Source organism: Mustela lutreola, chromosome 4, assembly GCF_030435805.1.
Source record: "Mustela lutreola isolate mMusLut2 chromosome 4, mMusLut2.pri, whole genome shotgun sequence".
In the NCBI taxonomy this organism is placed as follows: Eukaryota; Metazoa; Chordata; class Mammalia; order Carnivora; family Mustelidae; genus Mustela; species Mustela lutreola.
Genome location: NC_081293.1, coordinates 53,126,188 through 53,148,721, shown reverse-complemented (window position 1 = coordinate 53,148,721; position 22,534 = coordinate 53,126,188). Strand labels below are relative to the sequence as shown.

Genomic DNA, 22,534 nt, shown 5'->3' with positions numbered 1-22,534 from the left:
GTCAGGACTCAGTTAAATTTTATTTAAATTCAGTGTCAGGCAAGAGGGGTCTGTTTCTCTATTGGGGAGTAAGAACTAGACTCTCTACAAACCTCAAGGCTTCCAGAAAAACTAATAAAGCTCATCAGTTTCTTCATTTTTCTAGCACCTGGAAATATGAGAAAGATACAGCTCTCTACCCTAAAGAGAATTCACAGCTCTCTTGTAACACACCTGAAGCTGTTGCATAATAGAAAAAAAAAAAAAGGGAAGAAGAAAACTGACCTGAGTCATACATAGGGTGTGACATTTTGAAGCCCAGTTCAGACTAGACAATGTCTGAGAGTGGCAGAGACTGTCACATATTCACCGAACTTTCTCCTCTGGCCATAAAGCTAGACTACCTTTCCCAGATTCCCCTGCAGTTAAGTAGAATATGACTGAGTATTGGTGAATGAGCAGAGACAGAAGTGATATACACCACTTCCAACCTGGCCCCTAAAAAACCTGTGCAATCCTCTATATGCTCTCATCGTCTTTTCCTTCATTGGCCAAATGGAAGCAGAGAATCCAGGGGAAGACTCTATGGCACTAGAGGATGGAAGAGCCAGTGTGTGGAAGGGGCCTGGGAACCTGAGAGACTACATGGACTAAAGCCTCCTTGATTCCTCCCACCCTCCCACCTTCCCACCACTGATTTCTAGGAACTAAAGTAGTAAGAAATAAGTTTTTATTGTGTAAAGTCACTTAGAGGTTGGGGTTGTCGTTTCAGAAATTAGCCCACACTGACAAAATGGGGGCCAGAGTCCAGTTCAGGATATAGGAGCCTGAGAACATAGTCATAATTCTCATCACTCCTATGATAAATTCAGGAGAGCTATTTATTCATTTTACATAAGGACTCACACATTCTCATTAACCTACATAGGCCTCTCTTTGTATTCTCCCAGAGTTAGAAAGAAGCCTTACTCAGTTAGGGAATATAAAACTGAAATGCGTAATTCTCACTTAAATGTCTCAGCTGTGAGTTTAGTCCTCACAGTCCAGACATCCACAAGGCAGAACCTAGTAGCACATTTATGAAATGAACTTCAAATACTCAGTCCCAGAAATACAAATCCAGGGACCTTTAATCTACTGCAATTTGCTGAGTCAAGCCCTTCTTAATTATTTTAAACCTTCTAACACAAAGGTTAAAAAACCAGTGATTCATGGGATGGATTTAACTTACATATATGTGTTATTGGCTCATACAACACTTAACCTTTAAAAAGATTAATTTTCCAGTTCAAAAAGATGAGGCAATTTCATATCAAATCCACATTTCAGGTTTTACTTGAAGAAATGGAGTATTAGCAACACTGAGTCAGCCTCCCGCCATGGCTTGGGCTACAGCTGAGTTAGCTGCTGGCTTTCCTTAGTGAGGCAAGTGCCCTCTCATTCGTCCATAATACCCACCCAACACACTTCTACTCAGTACCTCTGGGCAATTGAGATTATGACCCCTGTTCTAGCGAACCAGTAACATCTGTCACGGACTAGTCTTATACAATGCTGGTTCCAAGTACACAAGCTATGTGACTCTTTAAAGTGGCAATACTTACAGGATATCCAGGGAAAGGTGGGTAGCCTGTTGGGGGATAGCCTGGGTATGACATTCTGTAACAACAAAAAAAGTCCTCTAATTTTTTTTGTAAGGGTTAAGTCCTTTGAAGATATATATTGTCATACAGTTTTATACCTTCTCTCAAAAGAGTCTGTCAGGCATTCAATAGGTAGATAGTAAAGGTATAAGCAAAGTTTGTAAAACGCTTCTTTGTTTCACCATTCACACCAGTAGAGTCAGTAAAGCATAGTAAATGTTCCAACTTCATTCTCCTCATACCACACAATCTGTCATATCTGAATACTACTAGTACTATTACTTGTGGAATATTTACAGACTATCTTTTAAGCGAAATAATTTTTCACTTAAATTTATTTTATGATTACTTCATATCACTTCCATAAATGGAAAACTTATGATAGCTTCTTGAGAAGGTAAGATTAAAATGAACATATACATATTAAAATAAAGGCTTTTCAGGTGCCACAGATATCCCTTATTTGGTGATGCAACATTATGGGAAACAATGGTTAAGAGTTAACATTCTGGGGGTGCTGGTGGCTCAGTTGGTTAAGTATCTGCCTTCGGCTCAGGTCCTGATCCCAGGGTCCTGGGATCCAGCCCCACCTTGGGCTCCTTGTTCAGCAGGGAGCCTGTTTCTCCCTCCCTCGCAGTCTTTCTCTGTCGAATAAATAAATACAATCTTTGGGGGGGAAAAAAAGTTAGCATTCCATTGTCACACAAACCTTTTTGTAACTTAATCAAAAGTAAAGTTAGTGGTGTAAGAAACCCCAAAGACTCAACACTCAGCTGCAGTAATTACTAATTCATGGCCAATTTTTTTTTTCAGTACTCTCACTCATCTCCTATCACTCCACTGGATTTTTCTGAATCAAATCCCAGGCATGTTACCATTTTAACCTATACATGCTTCACTATATATACCTACAAACGTAACTTTTTTTAATTAACAGGGTTGTTTTTAAAATAAAACTGTAATATCATCAATATGTCAGTGTTCAAATTTCTATTGTCTTTTAAGTATTTTTACTGTTTTTTACTTGGTTATTATGGAAAATTCAAAAATTTTAGAATACTGTTAGATTGAACTACATGGCATTACTGAAATCCTGTTTTAACATACAAATTTGTTGTGGTTCAACCTGATATAATGAAAGTTCACATAACCTTCATATTCAGTTTCAATAATTATGAAGTCATAGTTAATTCTATTGCATTGGTACCCTTCCCTAGGTTTTTTTTTTTTTTTTTTTTTTTAAGATTTTATCTATTTGAGAGAGAGCATAAGCTGGGGGTGGGGTGGGGGTGCGTAGGAGAGGACAAGCAGACTCCCCATGGAGCACAGAGCCCACATGGGTCTTGATCCCAGGACTCTTGAGATCATGATCTGAGCCAAAGTCAGCCACCCAGGTGCTCCTTCCCTAGATCATTTTAAAGCAATTCCCTGGACATCATATCCCTTTACTCATAAATATGTCAATATACTATCTGTAAAAAGAAGACTCTTTTAAGCCATAGTTATTTACCAATACTGTACCTTAAAAATTTAATTTCCTATTATCAGATGTCCACTCAGTGTTCAAATTTACCCAAATGTCTTAAAATCATTTTCACAGTTTGGTTGTTCAAATCAGTATACAAATAAGGTCCATATAGTCTAATCATTTGGCATGTCTCTTAAATCTCTTGTAAAAGCCTCACCTCTATTTTTTTTCCGTGTAGCTTACTTGTTGAAGGAACTGACAATTTGTCTTGAAATCTCCCTCTATCTGGATTTTGCCAATTGAATCTCCATGATAATCTTTAACAGTTATTTACTTACTACAAATTTGTAGTCAGGTCTAGAAGGTTGATCAGATTACTTTTTTGGCACGCATACTTAGAAAATATTGTTTGCTTCTATCAGGGAACACATAAATGATCAGCCATCTCTCTTTTTCATGGTTGATAATCAATGCCTAGATCTAATTCTATCATTTTTTTCTTCATTTATTATCTGCAATCTTTGAGAAATCTCCTTTTATCAACTCTATGGTTTTCCTGAACTATAGTACATACTGAGGGATGCCTGGGTAGCACAGTTGTTTAAGTGTCTGACTCTTGATTTTAGCTCAGGTCATGATCTCCAGGTTGTGAGATTGAGCTCTGTGTTAGGAGTGCAGCCTACTTAAGATTCTTTCTCTCCCTCTCTAAAAAGAAGAATGAATTCAAAGTGTTTTTCTTCAAAAGGAACTCATTCCTCTTTGGAAATGCAAACAATAACCTATTTATCGGATGATATTAAGAAATTATTAGATATTTAGCTGTCATATTGGTATGATTTTTGTGAAGCATCTCATCTTTTAGAGATACACACTGAATATATATAAAATGCTGTAATATCCTGGAATCACTTCAAAATAATATGAAAGGGCTGGGCAGGAGTATAGATTAAACTGGATCATCACGAGTGGGTTATTTATGCTGGGTGACAAGTATGTGGGTATTCAACACACTCTTCTGTCCACTCATGCATGTTTCAATTTTTCCATAATAAAGATTTTTTTAAAAAGACAGCTCATACAAACAATGAGACTCTTAATCATAGGAAACTGAGGGTTGCTAGAAGGGAGGAGGGGGGGTGGGGTAACTGGTGATGTGAGGAGCACTGGATGTTATACCAACTGATGAATCACTGACCTCTACTTCTGAAACTAATAATATACTGTATGTTAACTAATAGAATTTAAACTAAAATAAGTAAAACACAGCCCATGTAAAACAAATACAGCCAGGGTGAAGCAAAAAGCCACAAATATATACACATATGTATGTATGTGTGTAAATGCCTTTTGCATTTGAAGAAAATACCACTAACCTAAAACAATACAAATAAACAGAGGGGGGAAAAACACACATTCGAAACAATACCATTTCAGGGCCTGACCATTTCTTAAAAAAACTACTGGTGATCAGATACAATATGCCTGGCAAATATATCTACATAAAGTCAAATAATCATTTTTTTAGCATCTACCTTAAAACACTGTACTAAGACTGGAGAGTTAAAGGATGATCAGAGGTTTAAACTGTTTTTCAAGGTGATGGATACATTGGTGGGGAAGTTGAACACTACCATGTGCAAAGCAAAAGGTGGGATATAATTGTAAGATGAAAAAAGAATGAGGACTATATTAAGATAGAAGCCAGCTAGGAGACCTTCAGTATTGGTGTGGAATTAAATACTCATTTTTCCCCACCAGATCACTCTTAATATCCTCTATCTAACCAAAAACAGACTCAACTATAGAGAACAAAGTGATGCTTACTGGGCAGGAGGGTGGGGTGTTAAACAGGTGATGGGTGTTGAGGATGGCCCTTGTGATAAGCACACGGTGTTGTGATGAATCACTAAAGTCTACACCTGAAACTAATACCGTATGTCTGTTGGCTGATTGGGATTTCAACAAAAACCTGAGGGAAAAAATCCGGTTACTAGTACCACTACTTAAATTACGTATTACTAAGTACAGTAAATAACCCAATGTTTTTCTTTTTCCTTTGAAATGCCTCTTCTACTCTTCCCATAAATTCTGTTCTCATGGTCATATCCTTAGACCAGGTGTTCATCACTTGGTGCTTATTTTACTAAAATTACTTTTCTGGGGTGCCTGGGTGGCTCGGTGGGTTAAAGCCTCTGCTTTCGGCTCAGGTCATGATCCCAGGGTCCTGGGATCGAGCCCCGCGTCGGGCTCTCTGCTCGGCGGGAAGCCTGTTTCCTCCTCTCTCTCTGCCTGCCTCTCTGCCTACTTGTGATCTCTGTCTGTCAAATAAATAAATAAAATATTAAAAAAAAAAAAAAAGAAAAAAAAATAAAATTACTTTTCTATTTATGTCCTTGCATATACTCTCACACTTAAATTTTCCTGAAATGCTCCTCCCTCAGTATATGACTCTTCAAGTCAAAACTCCTCAAAGACTGCTGCTGGAGTATCACATGAAAATTCATGGAACTGATATTCAGGTCTTCTTAGTACTGGTTCCAATTTATCTCTTAACAATACCTAACCTCCAATGTGAAATCTCTACCACTTGAACCATTCCCAACATGCCTTTGCTTCAGCCACTGTTACTAACTGACTTGGCCCTCACGCCTGGGCTCACTCCCCTTCCCTGACTTACCAAGCTCAAATCTCTCTCCCTTCTTTGAACAACGTACTAGACAAAACAGTACTTCTGCAACGTTTATTTATTTTTTTTTCTTCTTCAACTTTAATGTGTATGTGAATAACTTGGGGATCTTGTTAAAAATCCAAATTCTGCTTCATTTCTGAGATGGGACATGAGATTCTTCCAGGTGCTGCTGATGTTCCTGGTCTATGAATCGTATTTTTTAACTCATACATGAAACCATCTCTAAACCACAATAAGTAGGGGGAAAAGGCAAGGTAAAAACTGCATAAACTAAAAAAAAAAAAAAACAACTGCATAAACTGCCAATTATAAGTGTAGAAAATACATTTATTTGCTTGTATGTATAAGAGAACATCTCTGAAGGTATCCTCAAAAAGGTAGAAACCAGTAGCTGCCTCCAAGGAGGCAATTGAGGCATACTGAGAAGGAAAATCAATTTTCAATGTACTTTTAGCCCTTTGTGTATTTATCATCTATTCAAAAGGTAGATTTAAAAAGCTTTTGCAGGGGCACCTGGGTGGCTCAGTGGATTAAGCCACTGCCTTCAGCTCAGGTCATGATCTCAGTGTCCTGGGATTGAGCCCCGCATCGGGCTCTTTGCTCAGCGGGAGCCTGCTTCTCTCTCTCTCTCTGCCTGACTCTCCACCTACTTGTGATTTCTCTCTCTGTCAAATAAATAAATAAAATCTATAAAAAAATAAAAATAAAAAGCTTTTGCAAAAAAATAAACAAATTCCAGGGTGACTCAATAAATTACTCATTTTGACCAAGGAGTAATAAGACTATACTGGCAAACAAAAGCTTATATATCCATTTTAACTTTCTCCATCCGTAACTACTTTTAAAAGACTAGAAATCATTCTTGGTTCTCCAAACCATCTCCACCCAGTGAGTCAGCTACTAAAAGGGGTGGGTCTCACTATAGGAGTCTGAAGATGGCAGGAAGCCCAGGAACACAAGAGGCAGCTATGGCAGATCTATGAAACAGAAAGGGCAAATGAAAATGGCCAACAGGAGCTACTACAATTTCCCCAAACCTGCCTCTTGGTGGGGAAGGCCGATTTAGATCAGTCATAAAGGGTCTTTGGATAAAAAACTAGAGTAAGGGACAGGGTAGTCAACCATTGCCAGTGAGGACTAAAAAGCAGCTTAAATTTGGAGTGGCCAAAATTCTCTCTTCTCCCTGCCATCTAGAGCTTGAAACTCCTTCTGTGCCTGAGACGTAATTCATTACACTCTAATTAATTATCATATTATCAGATCAGCTTCCTATCAGATAGAAGATATTAGGGAGTTTAAAGGTAGTTAGGACTTCTCATTTCCGTCACTTTCATGGTGGACATCGGCCACCTCACGCTGCATAGAAAGTGTTCGCTCAGGACAGACGGGCCTGATATCAGCACACTTCTGTGGCTGTTCGGGGAAGAGGAACCAAATCTGGAATGCTATTTCCTAGAACAGCTTCAAGAACTATAAACTTGAGGCAACGTACAATTTTAGGCTTACGCATTCTATCCCAGGCCTAGTGAAGCACAGGTCAAATTTCCCAAAATTTGCTGTGTCACCGGAAAATCTAGTCACCAGCCAGACAGCTTTCCTTGCTCCTTGCTGGTTTCCCTACTCAGCCTTCCTCGAGGTCACTTCAGCACGGCCATCCTCTGGCCTCAGCGCCTCCACCTGTGGTCCACCTGTGGTCCACCTGCCTGCGCGCGGGGTGTCACTGCTCCCTCTGTTCTCCGAACATCGCATCCGAGTGGCACGGAGGCCGGCCGCCTCGTCTACCCCAAGGCGTGCGCCTTCGCCGGAAAGCCCCCGCGAGGGGAGCCAGGATCCTGAGACCCACACGCGGAGACGCCCGCCGCCCCGGAGGCCCGCAGGCACCTCCACGGAACCCTTAACGCGGGGACACACGCCGGGCCCCGCCATCTCCCAGACGGCGCACCTCAGAGCTGGCATGAGCGAGGTGACCCAGGAAAGGGGCACACGAAGGGTAGGGGGCGCCGTTCCTCACCTGACCCGAGGGAGCAGCGTCACAGCCCAACCCTGGTCGCCAGCAAGATGGAGCCGGGGGAGGGCGCCGGGAGGCGGAGCGCCAGGGGCCTCCGCCGGAGCCCGTTAGGATCGCCGCGGCAGCTGGGAACGCCCCTGCAGCTGGAGGGGGCGGTACCCGGCTCAGCCCCGCTCCTGCTTCCGCGTCGCTCCTACCGCGCCGCTCCACCTGCGGGAGGAGACGCACCCTCCTGCTGAACGAGCCAGTTTTATCACATTTCTCGGTCGCAGGGACCATTCAATCCCTTTAGGGCTCTCTCAAGTCACAGCGGTTTTAAGGAATCCCACAGCCCTTTCTGTGACGGGCGGTTGAGAAGGGCCACGCACCATCAAGGCCAGGTGCAGCCTCTTGGCCTCTGATGTACCGTCTCCACTGAGATGAAAACCGTGTCTTTTGTTAGATCCCTATGAAATGAATGAAAACTTACTGGAATTCTAGACAGTCAGAACTCGAGATGCATTATAAATTAAAACCACTCCATACAGGTTGTTGGGTGATTCTAGGTTCCCTTATACTAGAGCCCTAACAGCTGACACAAACACTAGCATTAAACGTTTGAGGTCATTTCAGGGGCTCAGACCAGTATCTTAAACTTATTAAAAAAGTTTATTTCAGAGCAAAAACCAGTTAAGCTTTTACAGTGGTTCTCCAAGTATGGTCCTCATACAAGTAGCGGCAATTTGACTAGGAAACTTGATAGAAATGCAGATTTGAGGCTCCACCTTAAATCTACTGACTCAAACTCTGGGGCGGAGCCAAGCAATTTGTTTAACAAAGCGTCCAGGTGGTTCGAGCACACTTAAGTCTGGGAACCACCAACTTGTCACTCTACTTGCTTTTCTACTCAAAAGCTTCCTCATGAGGGTGGGCCAGGAATTTGGATTTTATTCTGGTTCCAGTGGGAAGGTACTGAGAAGTTGAATCAAGGGAATGACATAGACCAATTTATTCTCTAAAAAAATTATTCCCCCAAATGAATGGCCGGCAAAACCCAAGGCAAAAACCATGTTTTGGGAAAAACCAAAACCCAAGCCAAGTGATCAAATAAGCAGAGCTATATCTCATACTGGAGGAAAAATGGCTCTGATAGACCTGCTGAGATGAGCATGTCAAAATCCAATTTAGGGGTCGCCTGGGTGGTTCAGTGGGTTGAAGCCTCTGCCTTCAGCTCATGTCATGATCCCAGGGTCCTGGGATTGAGCCCCGCAACTGGCTCTCTGCTGAGCAGGGAGCAAGCTTCCCTTCCTCTCTCTCTGCCTGCCTCTCTGCCTACTTGTGATCTCTGTTAAATAAATAAATTAAAAAAAAAAAAAAAAACCAGAATTCAATTTAGTACTATCCTACAGGATTTTTAATGGTTTTCCATTTCCCTTAAGTCAGTCTTCTTCTATTAAATTGGAAGCACTGTAAGGGCAGAAGCCATCTCAGATTTCTCAGCAGTTAGCACGAAGGTAGGCATTTCAACTTTTATGTACTCTCACCACCAGATGACTAAATTGGAAATTTTGTGTCACTTGTTATTGCGTGGTTTCTCTCTCCTAATCTGATTCTTCTGAGAGATACATAACACTTCACCCATCATAATCAATAACCAAACCCTATAGACTTTACTTTCATGCTTTTTCTATAAAATGTCACAATTTACTTGTTAGAAATTATCCCTTCCCTTTCCATGCCTCCTACTATTGTAAGGGCCTATTTAGTAAGGGAGGCTCCATCTCGGTTGAACAGCCATTTTGTTGTGTAGGCAGTAAAACTTAAACTGACCCTACCCCACCCCGCCGGGAACTTACTTAAAAGCAAGTCGGGGAAACCAGTAGCATTCTACTAGTCGACCAGTCCCTGATAACAGAGCCCAAATACAAGGGCGGGTCAGGTCAGGTGGAGACAACAGAGCCTGAATGGGGGAATGAGTTGGGCCAGGTGGAGACATCCCATCAGTGGAGCACGCATACTGTCTCCCTAGCTACCAAGGAGTGTGGGCCCCACCTTTGGGGCACCTTTTGGGCACCAATCCTGACCAAGATGATAGGCTAGTTCAAATAGCTACTATGGGGTGAACTGTAATTCAATTGGCCACCCGTGTGTGACCTAGCATGACTGTGCAGCTTTCTCTCTGTGTTGCAATCTCATTGGCCACCTGGGTGTGGCCAGGCTCAACCACATGGCCTTTGCTCTATAAAAGTCTGTGAGGAGGCTTGGGGAGGGGGTCCCCTCTCTCTGTAAAGGCGACCCCGAACAGTCGGTTTGATTCTCAATGCTTGGCGCGAAATAAAGCTTTGCTTGACCTTTGCTTTATATCAGTCTCGTTCCTTTGACCATGGACCTAACACTATTACCTTATCTGGCACCGGCATTATCTTATCTGAACCAAGACACATCCAATTGGCTTTTCCATAATCAAATCAATACTTACACAGTATGCTAGCTCAAGGCTTATGTTGCTGTGTAAAATTAAAATGGTATGGATTTAACAATAGGTACCATTTATTAAGTATGAACTATGTGCTAGGCATTGCATTAAATGCTTAGCCAATATTCCCCATTTTTACAGTTTCTAAGATTTTTCCCCCCAGGGGGGAGGGGCAGAAAGAGAAGGGAGAGAGCACCTCAAGCACACTCTGCCCAGCACAGAGCCCAAGCTCAATCCACAACCCTGAGATCATGACCTGAGCCAAAATCAAGACTTGGGCACTTAATCAACTGAGCCACCCAGGCACCCCTACCTACACTAAGTTAAAAAAAATTTTTTTTGGTAACAGCTTTATGAAGATCTAGTCACTCAGTACAATTCAAGGGTTTTTAATATATTCAGCCATATCACCATCAGAATAAATTTTAGAACATTTACATCACCTCCAAAATAAAACCACACCCTTAACCCATTACCTCAATTCCCTCATCCCCCTCATCCATATGCTGCCACTAATCTACTTTGGCTTCATAGATTTGTCTATTCTAGACATTTCATATAAATGTATTCATATATTATGTGGTGTTTGTGACTTCTTCCACTTAATATGAACATCAACGAACATATTTTCAAGGTTCATCCATGTTGTAGCATGAATCAGTAATTCCCTTGTAAGGCCAATATTTCATTACATGGATACACTACATTTTATTTATCCATTCATAAGTTGATGGACATTGGGTTTTTATCTTTTGACTATTGTGAATAATGCAACTATGGTCATTTGTGTACATGATTTCATTTCTCATGAGACATACCAAGGAAGATAACGGCTGGATCAAATGGTAACTCAATGTTTAACTTCTTGAGTAACTGCCAGACTGTATTCCAAAATGGCTACATCATTTTATATCCCCACCAAGAGTGTATGAGGGCTACAATTGCTCTACATCACCAAAACTTATTTCTCTTTTTAATTATCCTTGTTTTAATGGATGAAGTGCTATTTCATTGTGGTTTTGACTTTTATTTCCTGAGGACTAAAGATGTTAAGCACCTTTTCATGTGCTTATTGATCATTTGTATATCTTCTTTGGGGAAATACCTATTCAGATATTTGCCTATTTTGTAATTGGATTTTTTTGTTCTTTTATTGTTAAGTTGTGACCGTTCGTTAATATATATTCTGGAATAAGTCCATTATCAGATATGTGGTTTACTAGTATTTTCTTACATTCTTTTAACTTTCTTGATGGTGTCCTTTCAATAGTTTTTAAATTTGATAAAGTCTAATTTATCTATTTTTATTTTGGTTGCTTATAGGTTTGATATCATATTTAATAAACCATTGCCCAATCCAGCTTCACATAGATTTACCCTTATGTTTTCTTCTAAGAGTTGAATAGTTTTAGGTCTTTGATCCATTTTGAATTAATTTTTTTGTGTTGTGTGTGTGTTGGGGGGGGGGTCCAACTTCAGCTGGACTGGAGTTAGTTACTGACTAGTTAGCTAGATGTTTAGATGCTTAATGACTGAGCCACCCAGGCACCCCAGGATAAACTTTTTAATATTATAATTTCACTGAATTGAAAACCAACTTCAACTAACCAACTAACTAACTGATGTTAACATTGGTTAGTTGGTTAGTATGTTATCTTAAATTTTTCAGTTGCTATTGAGAGAATTCAGTTCTCTAACTAAGAAGAAATTCTCTTAGTTAGAACTTAGGGTCCAACTTCCTCCTTTTGCATGTGGAATCCTGTTGTTCCAGCACCAGCTGTTAAAAAGTCTGTTCTTTTCCCATTGAATTGTTTTATTACTCTTGTCAAAAATCAGTTGTGCATAAATGTTATTTCTTGCTTCTCAATTTATTTATTGCATATCAATTTGATGTCATTGATCTATCTATATCTATATATAGCTCTATATCTATATAGATATCTATTTATATCTATCTATCTATATCTATAGGTCTATCCTAGGCAAGTACCACACCGTCTTGATTACCATTGTTTTGTAGTAAACTTGGCAACTGAAATGCGTAAGTCCTCCAACTTTGCAAAAGTTTTTACTTTACTCTCTTTTTTTTTAAGGTAGGCTCCATGCCCAATGTAGAACCCAACATAGGGCTCAATCCCACAACCCTGAGATCATGACCTGAGCCAAAATCTACAGTCAGACATTTAACCAGTTGAGCCACCTAGGTACCCTAGAACACATGAATTCTAACATAACCCCTATCAGACTGGACAATAAGAATATATATGTGTGTGTTAAGGTTAGGGATGGGAGGCTGAGGTCATGGCAAGGCTGTAGGAACGAATACTTAAGGAATATCCTAATTTTGAGAATGTGGTAAGAGAAGGATGGCATGAGATATGATGTGGCAGAATAGCAGGCCCAAACAGAGAGCTGGTGTTAATCACTCCTTTGGCAAGAGAGAAACCTCCAGTCTTGAGGTATTCTGACTAGACAAGTAATACTTGCCAGTGAATAGGACATAGGACAAACAAGTAACTTAAGAAGCCCCAAACTGAGTTTATTGTGGTATACACTAGGTAATGACAAATAACTCCAGTTTATTCAACTAAAGTCCAATAGACCCTAGGATATTTATTTTTAATTTTTTGAAAGATTTATTTATTTTAGAGAGTACAAGTGGCAGGGGTAGAGGGAGAGGGAGAGAGAATATCAAGCAGATTCACCCTGAGCATGGAGTCCAATGCAGGGATCAATCCCATGACCCTGAGATTGTGACCAGAGCAGAGTTTATGCTCAAGAGTGAGAAACTCAACAATGACTGCACACCCAGGTACTCTTACCCTGGAATATTTAAATAAAACACAAGGCAAAAAGCTGATCTAGGGCTAGAAGGCCCCAAGCAAGAAGAAAATAAGATATTTACTTAGAAAAAGCCAGGAAATAGAACAATATGCCAATCCTCACAATCTCTCTCATGTTCCTGGCCACTTCTCTATTGCCTATTCTTGTACCACTTCAAGTCATTAACACCTCTCCATTTTTCAGCCCAGATTGCCAGATAAGAAAGTCTTTTTCCAGAAAAAAGAAGGTGCCATTCTTTTCCTTGGCAGCATCTGATTCAAGTCAAAAGGTACAACTTTCTCACAAAGGAAAATGTCAGGAATTCTAGGCTCTGGAGAGTGATTCTAGGGCTTCTTGCCACACATTAAATCTAGAATCCTGTCTCTGGAAGCTACTTGTGGCTAATCTCAGAAAAGAGTCAAATCATATAGGAACTCTCATTCATCTTAGACTCTTTACCTATACAAGTTGCCAAGGTTTAAAATATAGTGGATTTCAAGCTTGGCAACAACCTGACATCAGCAGGGTACTTTCATCACAACCTCCCAATTTTCTAAAAGTCCAGTCAGGATCTGCCTCAGCTATTTAAACCCCACCATCTACTTTCTCTTCCAGTTGCGTCCTATCCAGCTGGCAGGAACTTCCAAGAAACATGATATAGTAGGCACTGCAGTATACTGGTTGCTTGTTGGGGTTGGAATAGACCTGTTCAGGTTTGAGGGATGCGAAAGGGTTAGCTCCATAGGCAGTGATGTGTGTATCCAGGTCCACCAGAATCTGCAAAGAAGCCGCCAACTCCTGATGGCTATAGGAGACAGATTTTAAAAAAGAGAGAGAGAGAGAGAGAGGAAAAAAGAAATTGCTCTGCTAATTATGAGACACACAGGAGAGAAATTCCTCAGAACTTGATACTTCTGGACTCAGTAATCCCCCAAATTACCTAAGGCTAGACAGGCCAGGGTATCCTTCTCTCCCAAATATCTCACTGAGTACCAGATTAACTAGCATAGGACTTGGTTCCAAGGGGATTAGAAAGGAAGAAAATCCTCACCAGAAGACAGAAGATGAGGAAGGGGGGAGAGAAATGAGCTCATTATACAGAGAGAGGTATGAGTGAGGGAGGGAGGTATCACAAATAGGAAGAGGTTGGAACCTGTAAACAGTGATCAATGTAGGGATCTCATAATCACGAAGTAGCAGGAGGGTGGGCAGCCAAGCCTCCATCAAATCTGGGGAAGCATGAAAACCTATGGGGAAAAAAATAACAGAAATGGATATAGAGAGAAGAAAGGCTGAGGTAGACCCAAAGCAATTTACTTTTTTGTGTCCACCCATCCCTTCATCTTGCTCACCTCCAGTGCTCATTTACCACCTCCATCCACCCCAGGTTCTGCAATGGAAAATTCTGAACCAAGGTATAGCACGTATGGCTAATGATCAACCAAGGTTGTCATCATAGTATGTTTAATCAGACCAAATGAATGGGGTTCCAAATAGAGGAGATATAAGAATCAGGATGGAAAATTCCCTGAAAAGCCAACCAGTATCCCCCTGAATGACTCTTACCTGGATGGAATGCCACCACCAAATCTGGATGGGCTATCTGTCCAGTCTCTACCTGTTCCTCCCAGAAGTCATGATAGAGGCCCCTATGGCCACTAAGTTGAACTGTGCCAGGTTCCAGGGGGGAAGTTGAGGTGCTCTGTGTAAAGTTAGCAGATACGTCTATACCCACCATGATGACACGGAGGCCTAGGTGTCCAGGAAACATGTAGCCAAGCTCATCATAGTCCCCAGGGCGAGTGAGGAATGTCTCCACATGGGAAGCACCAACCACATGCACTGTGCTTCCCCCAGTCTTCCCAATATCTATCCCCAAGGCCCGAAGCCCAAGGCCCAGTGTCAAGGGCCGTGATAGGGCATCTGTCAGCAGCCGCTTCAAAGAGCCCTGCAGGACATCTGGGTCTGGCCTTGACCGTCCTACGTTGGCCCACAGGGTGTTCATGGCATGACTACCTAGTACAGCATCCAGTGCAGCTTCTAGCTGTAAATGCCGCATAGAAAACCAGGTATCCCAACCCTGTACAACTTCAGCCAGGCATGGCCAAGGTCCTGAAGGTAGGACAAAAGCACCTGTAGAAAGAAGGGATAAGAGTGACCTAAACCTTTCCTGGCTTCAATATTCTTTCTAAAATTTACTCTTCCTACTTGTGACCAGGACTGCCCCACTGAGTTTCTCATGTTTTCCTCATAAGAACATGCTTTCTTATCTTTTTCCCAGTATAACCAACTATGACTGCTGTGACAGAGTTCTCCAGCACCACCACTTCACCTGTGACTAGAAGCCATTCCATGAGACGGTCCACAGCTACCAGACGCAGCTCTTGACAAACCTTCCTGTGCTCTGGCCAGTCTGACTTCTGGCACTCTGGACCACAGTAATAGACATTTCTGCACCTGAAAGATTAGCCCCAGAAATAGATGTTCCTAAACCTCAAAGGTGATTGGAGATGTCTAGGGAAGGGAATTGACACTTGCTATATCTAGGAAGAAAGATCACTGAGTAGGGAAGTACGGAGAGGAGTTAGAGCTGATGCACCAATTTTGGAGATTACATTTGGCAGAGGAGGCACGAGAGACTAGGAATGTAATTATTCTCTTGGGTCAGAGTACACTTCAGTCTGTATCTGGAACAACTCACTTTTTACATCCCTTACAGAAAAAAAAATAAACATTAGGAGTTTGCAGCTGCCCTTTTATCACAGGTGTGGCTCAACCCCAACCTCCCCAGAATAGACAGAATCTTACCCATTGAATACTCAAGAGGAAGGAAGTGGAGAAAATTATACAGTAGATTATATAGATTATTCCCTTCTCCACAGGGAAAATGTTCTAAGACTCCAGTGGATGCCTCAACTCATGGACAGTACCAAACCCTATATATACTATGTATTTTCCTGCATATACATATCTATGATAAAGTTTATTAATTAGGCACAGCAAAAGATTAATGACAACATAATAAAATAATTATACTATAATAAATGTTATATGAATGTGGCCTTTCTCTCAAAGTATCTTATTGTACTATACTGACCCTTCTTCTTGTGATGTGAGATGATAAAATGCCTAAAATGCCTTCAACATGGTAAGATGAAGTGAGGTGAATGACGTAGGTGCTGTGACTCAGCATTACATTATTAACTTTGTGGTAATAGCCAGAGGAGGTCATCTGCTTCCAGACTGTGGTTCACCACACATAACTGAAACCGTAGAACTTGAAACTGCACATAAGGGGGACTATTGGACCATTGTCTGACTTTCCCATAACACCCAAAGTAAATAGGAGCCCAGTCCTTTTCTAATCTTTCTGTGGTCTGGATCCCACAAAATGAGAAGTGAGCCCAAAGTTATCTGAAAACTCTTAGACCTTTCCTCCTGCAATGAAGTCTTAGAACAGGATCATTTCTGGATGACTTTCCTATTAGCCCCTGACTAGTCACCTCTTGCACTGCCGCAGGACCTTGGAGTCTGAAAGGCCACTAGGAAGAGCTCTACAGTGAGCACAGAATTGGAATGTGTCCTCCATCTTCTGGAACATTTCTCGAAGACATCGGAATCCAAAGCCTGATACAGAAGCACCCCCATCTAGCACCAACCTGCAGAAATGGCATGGAGAAGTAGCAATAGGAAAAAGAGTATCTCCAGAATCATTCATGACCTATACCTTGTTTCCTATATATTTCCATCTATTCCCACTATTTCTCACATGAGCATATTATATTTCTTCTATAGTAATAAAACTTGCAAAAGTCAGGATGAGAAACTCCCTCATTGTAAATGCTCCATATTCCCCAAGTTCTATTCCCTTCTTGCTTTCTGAAATCATTTCTCCCAGAGATTAATATATTACTCTCCCACAGAGCTAGACACTCACTTGTATTCTTCATAGCTTTTCATGTTTAGCTTTTGAAGGATTAGCTGGGATAGGCCAGGAACATTATTCTCCAAGGAGAAGAAGCCAAGTGCATCAATGCTAGGGTCAGGTTTTGAGAGGGTCAGAGGCACAGAGGTCACAACTGTGGGTGGGGTTACAACCATGGGAGTCACCGATGAAGGGGGTTTCTTGTGCCTTCGTTGCCGGGATCTTGGAGCCATGGCTGTCCACTGATACCTGGGACTATATGTAGAACAGATATAGAATGAAATTTTGCAAGCTAGACAAGTACACTGTGTTTTCATATGTTTGACCTTTCAATTTTCATTACAGTCTCTCAGACCTAGCTATCAGTAAGATTTACTTAGGATCTAGTGATGATTGATCATCATAGGCAGTTATAAAAAACAGGAGGAAAATAATTATATATCAACATAATTATATATGTATCACATATGAAGTTCTACATGAAATATAAACTATGTATATAAGTAAATGCATAGAAAAAGGTCTGGCAGGGCTCATATAAAACCAGTAACAGAGGGGCCTGGGTGGCTCAGTTGGTTAAGCGACTACTTTTGGCTCAGGTCATGATCCTGGAGTCCTTGGGATCAAGTTCCACATTGGGCTCCCTGCTCAGCAGTGAGTCTGCTTCTCCCACTGACCTCTCTCCTCTCATGCTTTCTCTCTCTCTCAAATAAATAAATAAAATCTTAAAAAAAGTAAAAACAACAAACCCAATAACAATGATTAGCTTGGAGGGAAAGAAATAATGGGATAGGAACTGGGTTAATCAAAAGGAACTTTAGACTTATCTGTAATATTTGACTCTTGAATACTAAGAATATATTCATATATTATTAATGCATTGAAAAAAATCAACTTAAAATAATGGAGGAAAAAGCAACAGAAATTTTGGTTGTTCAAAACTACCAACTATTTGGAGAATCAGTCAACCTCACCTAGCTAGGGAAATAAAACATTCATTTTAGAAGACCTATCATCACATTTTTAAGCACTCAGCCCAGAAGTAGAAATTAAATGCAATACAAAATCAGCACCACAATATTAAGATTTATGTAGTCAAAGCAAGTTATGCAAATTATGAGGAAAATTTCCTAAACAACTGAGCTTTAAAGTAGAACTAATCCCATTATCTACCCACTACCTAGGAGGAACTCTGATATTCTCCTTTCCCTCCTCGTCTTCTCCCATTCCTTCCCAAAGGAATGAGTAAACAAAAAGAACTATATTGGGAAAAATAAAAACATCCATTTATTCAAAGAATATTTATTGCTAAACACATATAATCATTTATAAAATATTATAAGGGAAACATATGCAAAATATACTTAATATGTAAATGTCTTAAAGAGGGATCAAATGTAAATTATAATATAAGGCAGTATATAAATCCTGTAAGAAAAGTGAAACTAAAGCAGATCAGAAGGAGTCTCCTCAGTTAGTTAGCTGTAGACGACTTTATAAAGCATAGAGCAGTCAGAACAGACCCATTAATGATGGTAATACTTTGAATAAATGGAGACAGAAAAAGGAATTCTAAGCACAGAGAAGAGCATGAGCATAGAACTGTAGATGGGAACACTCTAGGAATTAATGAAATAGAATGGTATGAGTTTGATTATTAAGTATAACATCAATGTAAGAATTAAAACTATAAAGTTTTAGAACACATATGGAAAAGTGTCATAATATGGATTTGGCAATTTCTCAGATAGGACACCATTAAAAGAAATGAAGTACTAATAATATGCTATAATGTGGGTGAACCTCAAAAACATTATGCTAACTGAAAGCCAGACACAAAAGATCATACGTTACATGATTCCGTTTATATGAAATATTGAGAAAAGGTAAATCCAAAGAGAAAGCAGATTCTCGGCTGCCAGGGGCTGGATGGAAGAGGGAGGGATGGGGAGTGACTGTTAAATGGTTATAGGTTTTTCTTTTGAGATGGTGAAAATGTTTTGGAACTAGATAGAGGTCATGGTTGCGCAACAATGTGAATGTATGACATAACATGCTCATTTTAAAAGGATTAATTTTATGTTATGTGAATTTCACCTCAATTAAAAAATAAAAAAGGTAGAGATTGAGAAGCTAAACAATTATTTTTAAAGAGATTTTATTTGTCAGAGAAAGATAGTGTGCGTGCAAGTACCTGCCCAAGCAGAGGGAGCAGTAGGCAGAAGCAGCAGCCTGGCTCCCCGCTGAGCAAGGAGCCCAATGCAGGATTCAGTCCCAGGACCCTGAAATCATAACCACAAGGCAGATGCTTAACTAACTCAGCCACCCAGGCATCTCGGAGAAGCTAAAAAATTATTAACCCTCAGATTAACTGCTTCTAGGGACAGGAAAATGGTAGAGGATAAAAATGCTAACAGTGATTGGTTTTATTGTGAATAAGGTAACTATTAAAGTACAAATCAGGGATCAGGTTTTGTTCCAAAAATAGTCTGACATTTAATCCTTCTGGACCAGATCTGTTAGGGAAAAAACTCCAAGAATCATCATTCAGCTGAGGTATAAGTGGCAGAACAAACAAAAACTTCCCAGAATCACCCAGTACACCTGAAACTAATATAACACTGCATGTTAACTAACTGGAATTAAAAGGAAAACTTTAAAAAAGTCTATTATTTTACAACATGGCTCTTGCAAACTGTTGTCCTTACTTAATGAGGGAACTAATCTGTATTTTCCTTTGTACTTCTCTCTCATCCTCTCACTGTACCCCTGTAATCTCTCCCCTCATCCCACAGATAAATGGATGTTTTCAGAGTCTACAGAACAGGAATAGCTAAGCTCATCTGCATATATCTTCTACATTCTCGCCAATACAGAAGAAATTAGACCTCAAGGTGATAGATTATTTTAAGATTTAAGGGTCATGTCCCTTTACTAAAGGATGCCTTCACACCTGAGTACGCCATTTCCAACAACTGACCTGACACTTCCTCCACTTTTAAAAAATATACGCTTTATTTCATTTATCTGTCTATCCTATCTATCATCTATCTATCTATCTATCTATATTTTTAAGAGAGCAAGCCTATTTGAGCAGCCAGGGAGGGGCAAAGGGAGAGGGAGAGAATTTTGAGCAGACCCCACACTCAGTGCAGAGCCCAACTTGAAGCTCAATCTTGTAACCCCAAGATCATGACCTGAGCTGAAATCAAGAGTTGAACACTCAACTGACAAAGCCACCCAGGCTTCTTTCCAATTTCCAAAATCACTGCAACTTGAGAAGCATTCCTCTGCTCTAGCTACCCAGCCTCTTTAGGCAAGATACCTTCTTGAACCTTGAAAGAATGGATTCATCTTTCTTGAAAGATATAGAGAAAAATTATCTTTGATTTGAGGTAGGTCAAGAATCTTAAATCCCAGGAGCAATAATAAATATATATTCCTGATGTTCAACTAGCTTTTGTGCTGCAATGGAAGCCAATTAAGACCAGAAATGTACTTCCTAACTTAATCTGCCTTTCCAAAGATGTCTTTCTCCAATGGAAGATTAACTCTTGGCTCTCTGGGGGGGTTGGCTGAACTGGCTGGGAAGTGCAGAGATCAGTTTGGGGAGGAGTGGTGGTGATGAATCCTTGATAGTTTCCTCTAGAGAAGGTTAATGATACAAATGAACTAAATTTCTGGGAAGAAGGTAGAGTAAGGTAAGAAGGTGCATTTGTATCTACATGAGGTTCATATCGGAGTTTGTGTACCCTAGGACCAGACCCAGCTTCCCTGGTTCTAACTTCCCTGCCCCAGGATCCTCCAAGTTTGAGGGGAAGGAATAGGACTGAGAAATGAAGGCAAAAAACCAGACAGGACAGGGAGAAGCTGGAAGGAATTATATATAATAAGCTTTCAGAATTTTCCAGATATTAGAGTCTACCTCACCTACAAGGAATCACTTCAACTTTTTTCTAGCTATCCCCAATAACTTGGGCTCTAATATATTCTCGTAAGAGAGAAAACACCAACACTAAGGACTAAAGAGGAGACAGTCTGCACGGTCTATAAAAACTCTTATCTTTCATTTCCAAATTCCCTCCAATATTAGCCTATTCCTAGACCAGGTCTCCCATTTTTCTCCTTCATCACCAAAAGCCTTTCAAGTTTCACCCAAACCAGTTACCTTCTCACTATCTCCAGAACAGGAAGGACAATCTAATTTTCTCTAATTCACCCTTTGGGGAGGTAGGGAAAGGGGGAAATGATTCTAGTCATTGGGGGATCCTAGAAGGAGCTGGGAGAGAGAAAGAGAAAAGGAGGAATATATTAAGAATATTGCTCTTATGAAGCACATTCGGCTGCTTAATCAGTGATTAACACTCCCAGGGGTGATAAATGTTTTACTCAACTATAAACTAAGCAAGCAGATGGTTTGATGGAAAAGCAACTTACCCTGCTAAGCCCTCGGCTTCCTTCCTTCTCTCTTTCTTCCAAGTGAAGTAAATGCTTCACCTCCTCCTATCTAGGTTGTGGCTGACTTGCAGCTGTCCCTTCATATCACTTCCCTTTGCAAACTGCTGAAATGCTGAGTCTCTGTGATTAGGTGTGTCCTGCCAACCAGACAGACAACGCTATCCCTAATGAGGTAAGGAGAGACCTGGCCCTCTGCCCGTGGACTTCTCTCCTTCTGACCTTCCTTCTCTGCCAAGAAGGCTAAGAACTCTGTCAACACTCCTAAACTCACCAAAGGCTAGGCAGGCTAAGGAAAGATGAAACCTGTTGCTTCCTGAACCTCTCTCACTAAGGCAGCATTTCTGCTCTCAGTCCAGAGAGTCAGAGAAAAAAAAAAATTAAAAACAAAACAAAAACAAAAATCCTGGGATTAGTTCAGAAGTCATCATTTGGTTGGAAAGGTAGGCACTAGCTCAGATCAACAGAATTCCTGGAGTTCTGGATGTCAATCCAGACCCAGGATGAGTTAACCCAAGCCCAAGTCCCTTTGAGTATAACAAACACTGCTCAAACACAACTCAACAATGATCAATCTGGGCTTAAACAAAATATAATACCTAAGATAGAAGAATACAAATGGTCATTTAATGGTACAGAAGGAAATCAATTGTAGGGGAAATAATTAATTTGTAAAATTCACTTTCTCTGAAAGGAGAGCAAGGTACTTTCTGAGTAAATGTCATCAGGCACACTTCACTTACTTATTTCAAAAGAGGAATAAATAGAGGAATAGAGTAAACAAAACCAAAATATTATTGGCTAAAAATACACAATTTCTAGGAACAGAAAATATAAAAGAATCAATTCAAACATCTTATTCCTTCCTACAATGAATGATGATCCAGGGAACCTGATTACACATTCTGAGCTCCTTTTCACTTATCAAGCTCCAGAGTCTACCAGAAGGGCAGTGGTCCTACACGACTGCGAGACCTGACTTTCTGCTTATACCTGGTCCTAGCTATGTCACTTACCTGCCTCTGTGAACATCATCAAACTGGGGAACAGAACAACTTACAGTCAATTTGAGGTCCTGGAATGTGGCAA

General features: G+C 40.5%; 2 protein-coding genes across 6 annotated transcripts in view; both read right to left on the bottom strand.

Annotated features, from left to right (window-relative positions):
• The window catches only part of ANXA7 (annexin A7), a 33,671-nt gene extending 25,751 nt beyond the window's left edge, over window positions 1-7,920 (bottom strand). For both annotated transcript variants that reach the window (XM_059169954.1, XM_059169955.1), the window contains exons 1-2: window positions 7,791-7,920; window positions 1,584-1,638 (exon numbers count right to left, since the gene is read on the bottom strand). In XM_059169954.1, the coding sequence (XP_059025937.1) occupies window positions 1,584-1,637 (54 nt within the window). In that variant the 5' untranslated portion in view covers window position 1,638; window positions 7,791-7,920. The remainder of the gene's footprint in view (window positions 1-1,583; window positions 1,639-7,790) is intronic.
• A 4,840-nt stretch (window positions 7,921-12,760) lies between these two features.
• On the bottom strand, window positions 12,761-21,896 carry MSS51 (MSS51 mitochondrial translational activator). Of its 4 annotated transcripts, none has more exons than XM_059169958.1 (7): window positions 19,185-21,896; window positions 17,003-17,245; window positions 16,569-16,724; window positions 15,398-15,522; window positions 14,632-15,198; window positions 14,219-14,312; window positions 12,761-13,870 (listed from the first exon to the last, which is right to left on the bottom strand). In XM_059169958.1, the coding sequence occupies exons 2-7, from the start codon at window positions 17,221-17,223 to the stop codon at window positions 13,651-13,653; spliced, it is 1,383 nt and encodes a 460-aa protein (XP_059025941.1). In that variant the 5' UTR covers window positions 17,224-17,245; window positions 19,185-21,896; the 3' UTR covers window positions 12,761-13,650. The 4 variants fall into 4 exon arrangements, 3 of the variants coding, with proteins under 3 accessions (XP_059025941.1, XP_059025939.1, XP_059025940.1); XM_059169956.1 differs by having other exon boundaries at window positions 17,003-19,272; window positions 21,428-21,896; XM_059169957.1 differs by having other exon boundaries at window positions 21,428-21,896.
• Window positions 21,897-22,534: the final 638 nt, after the last annotated feature.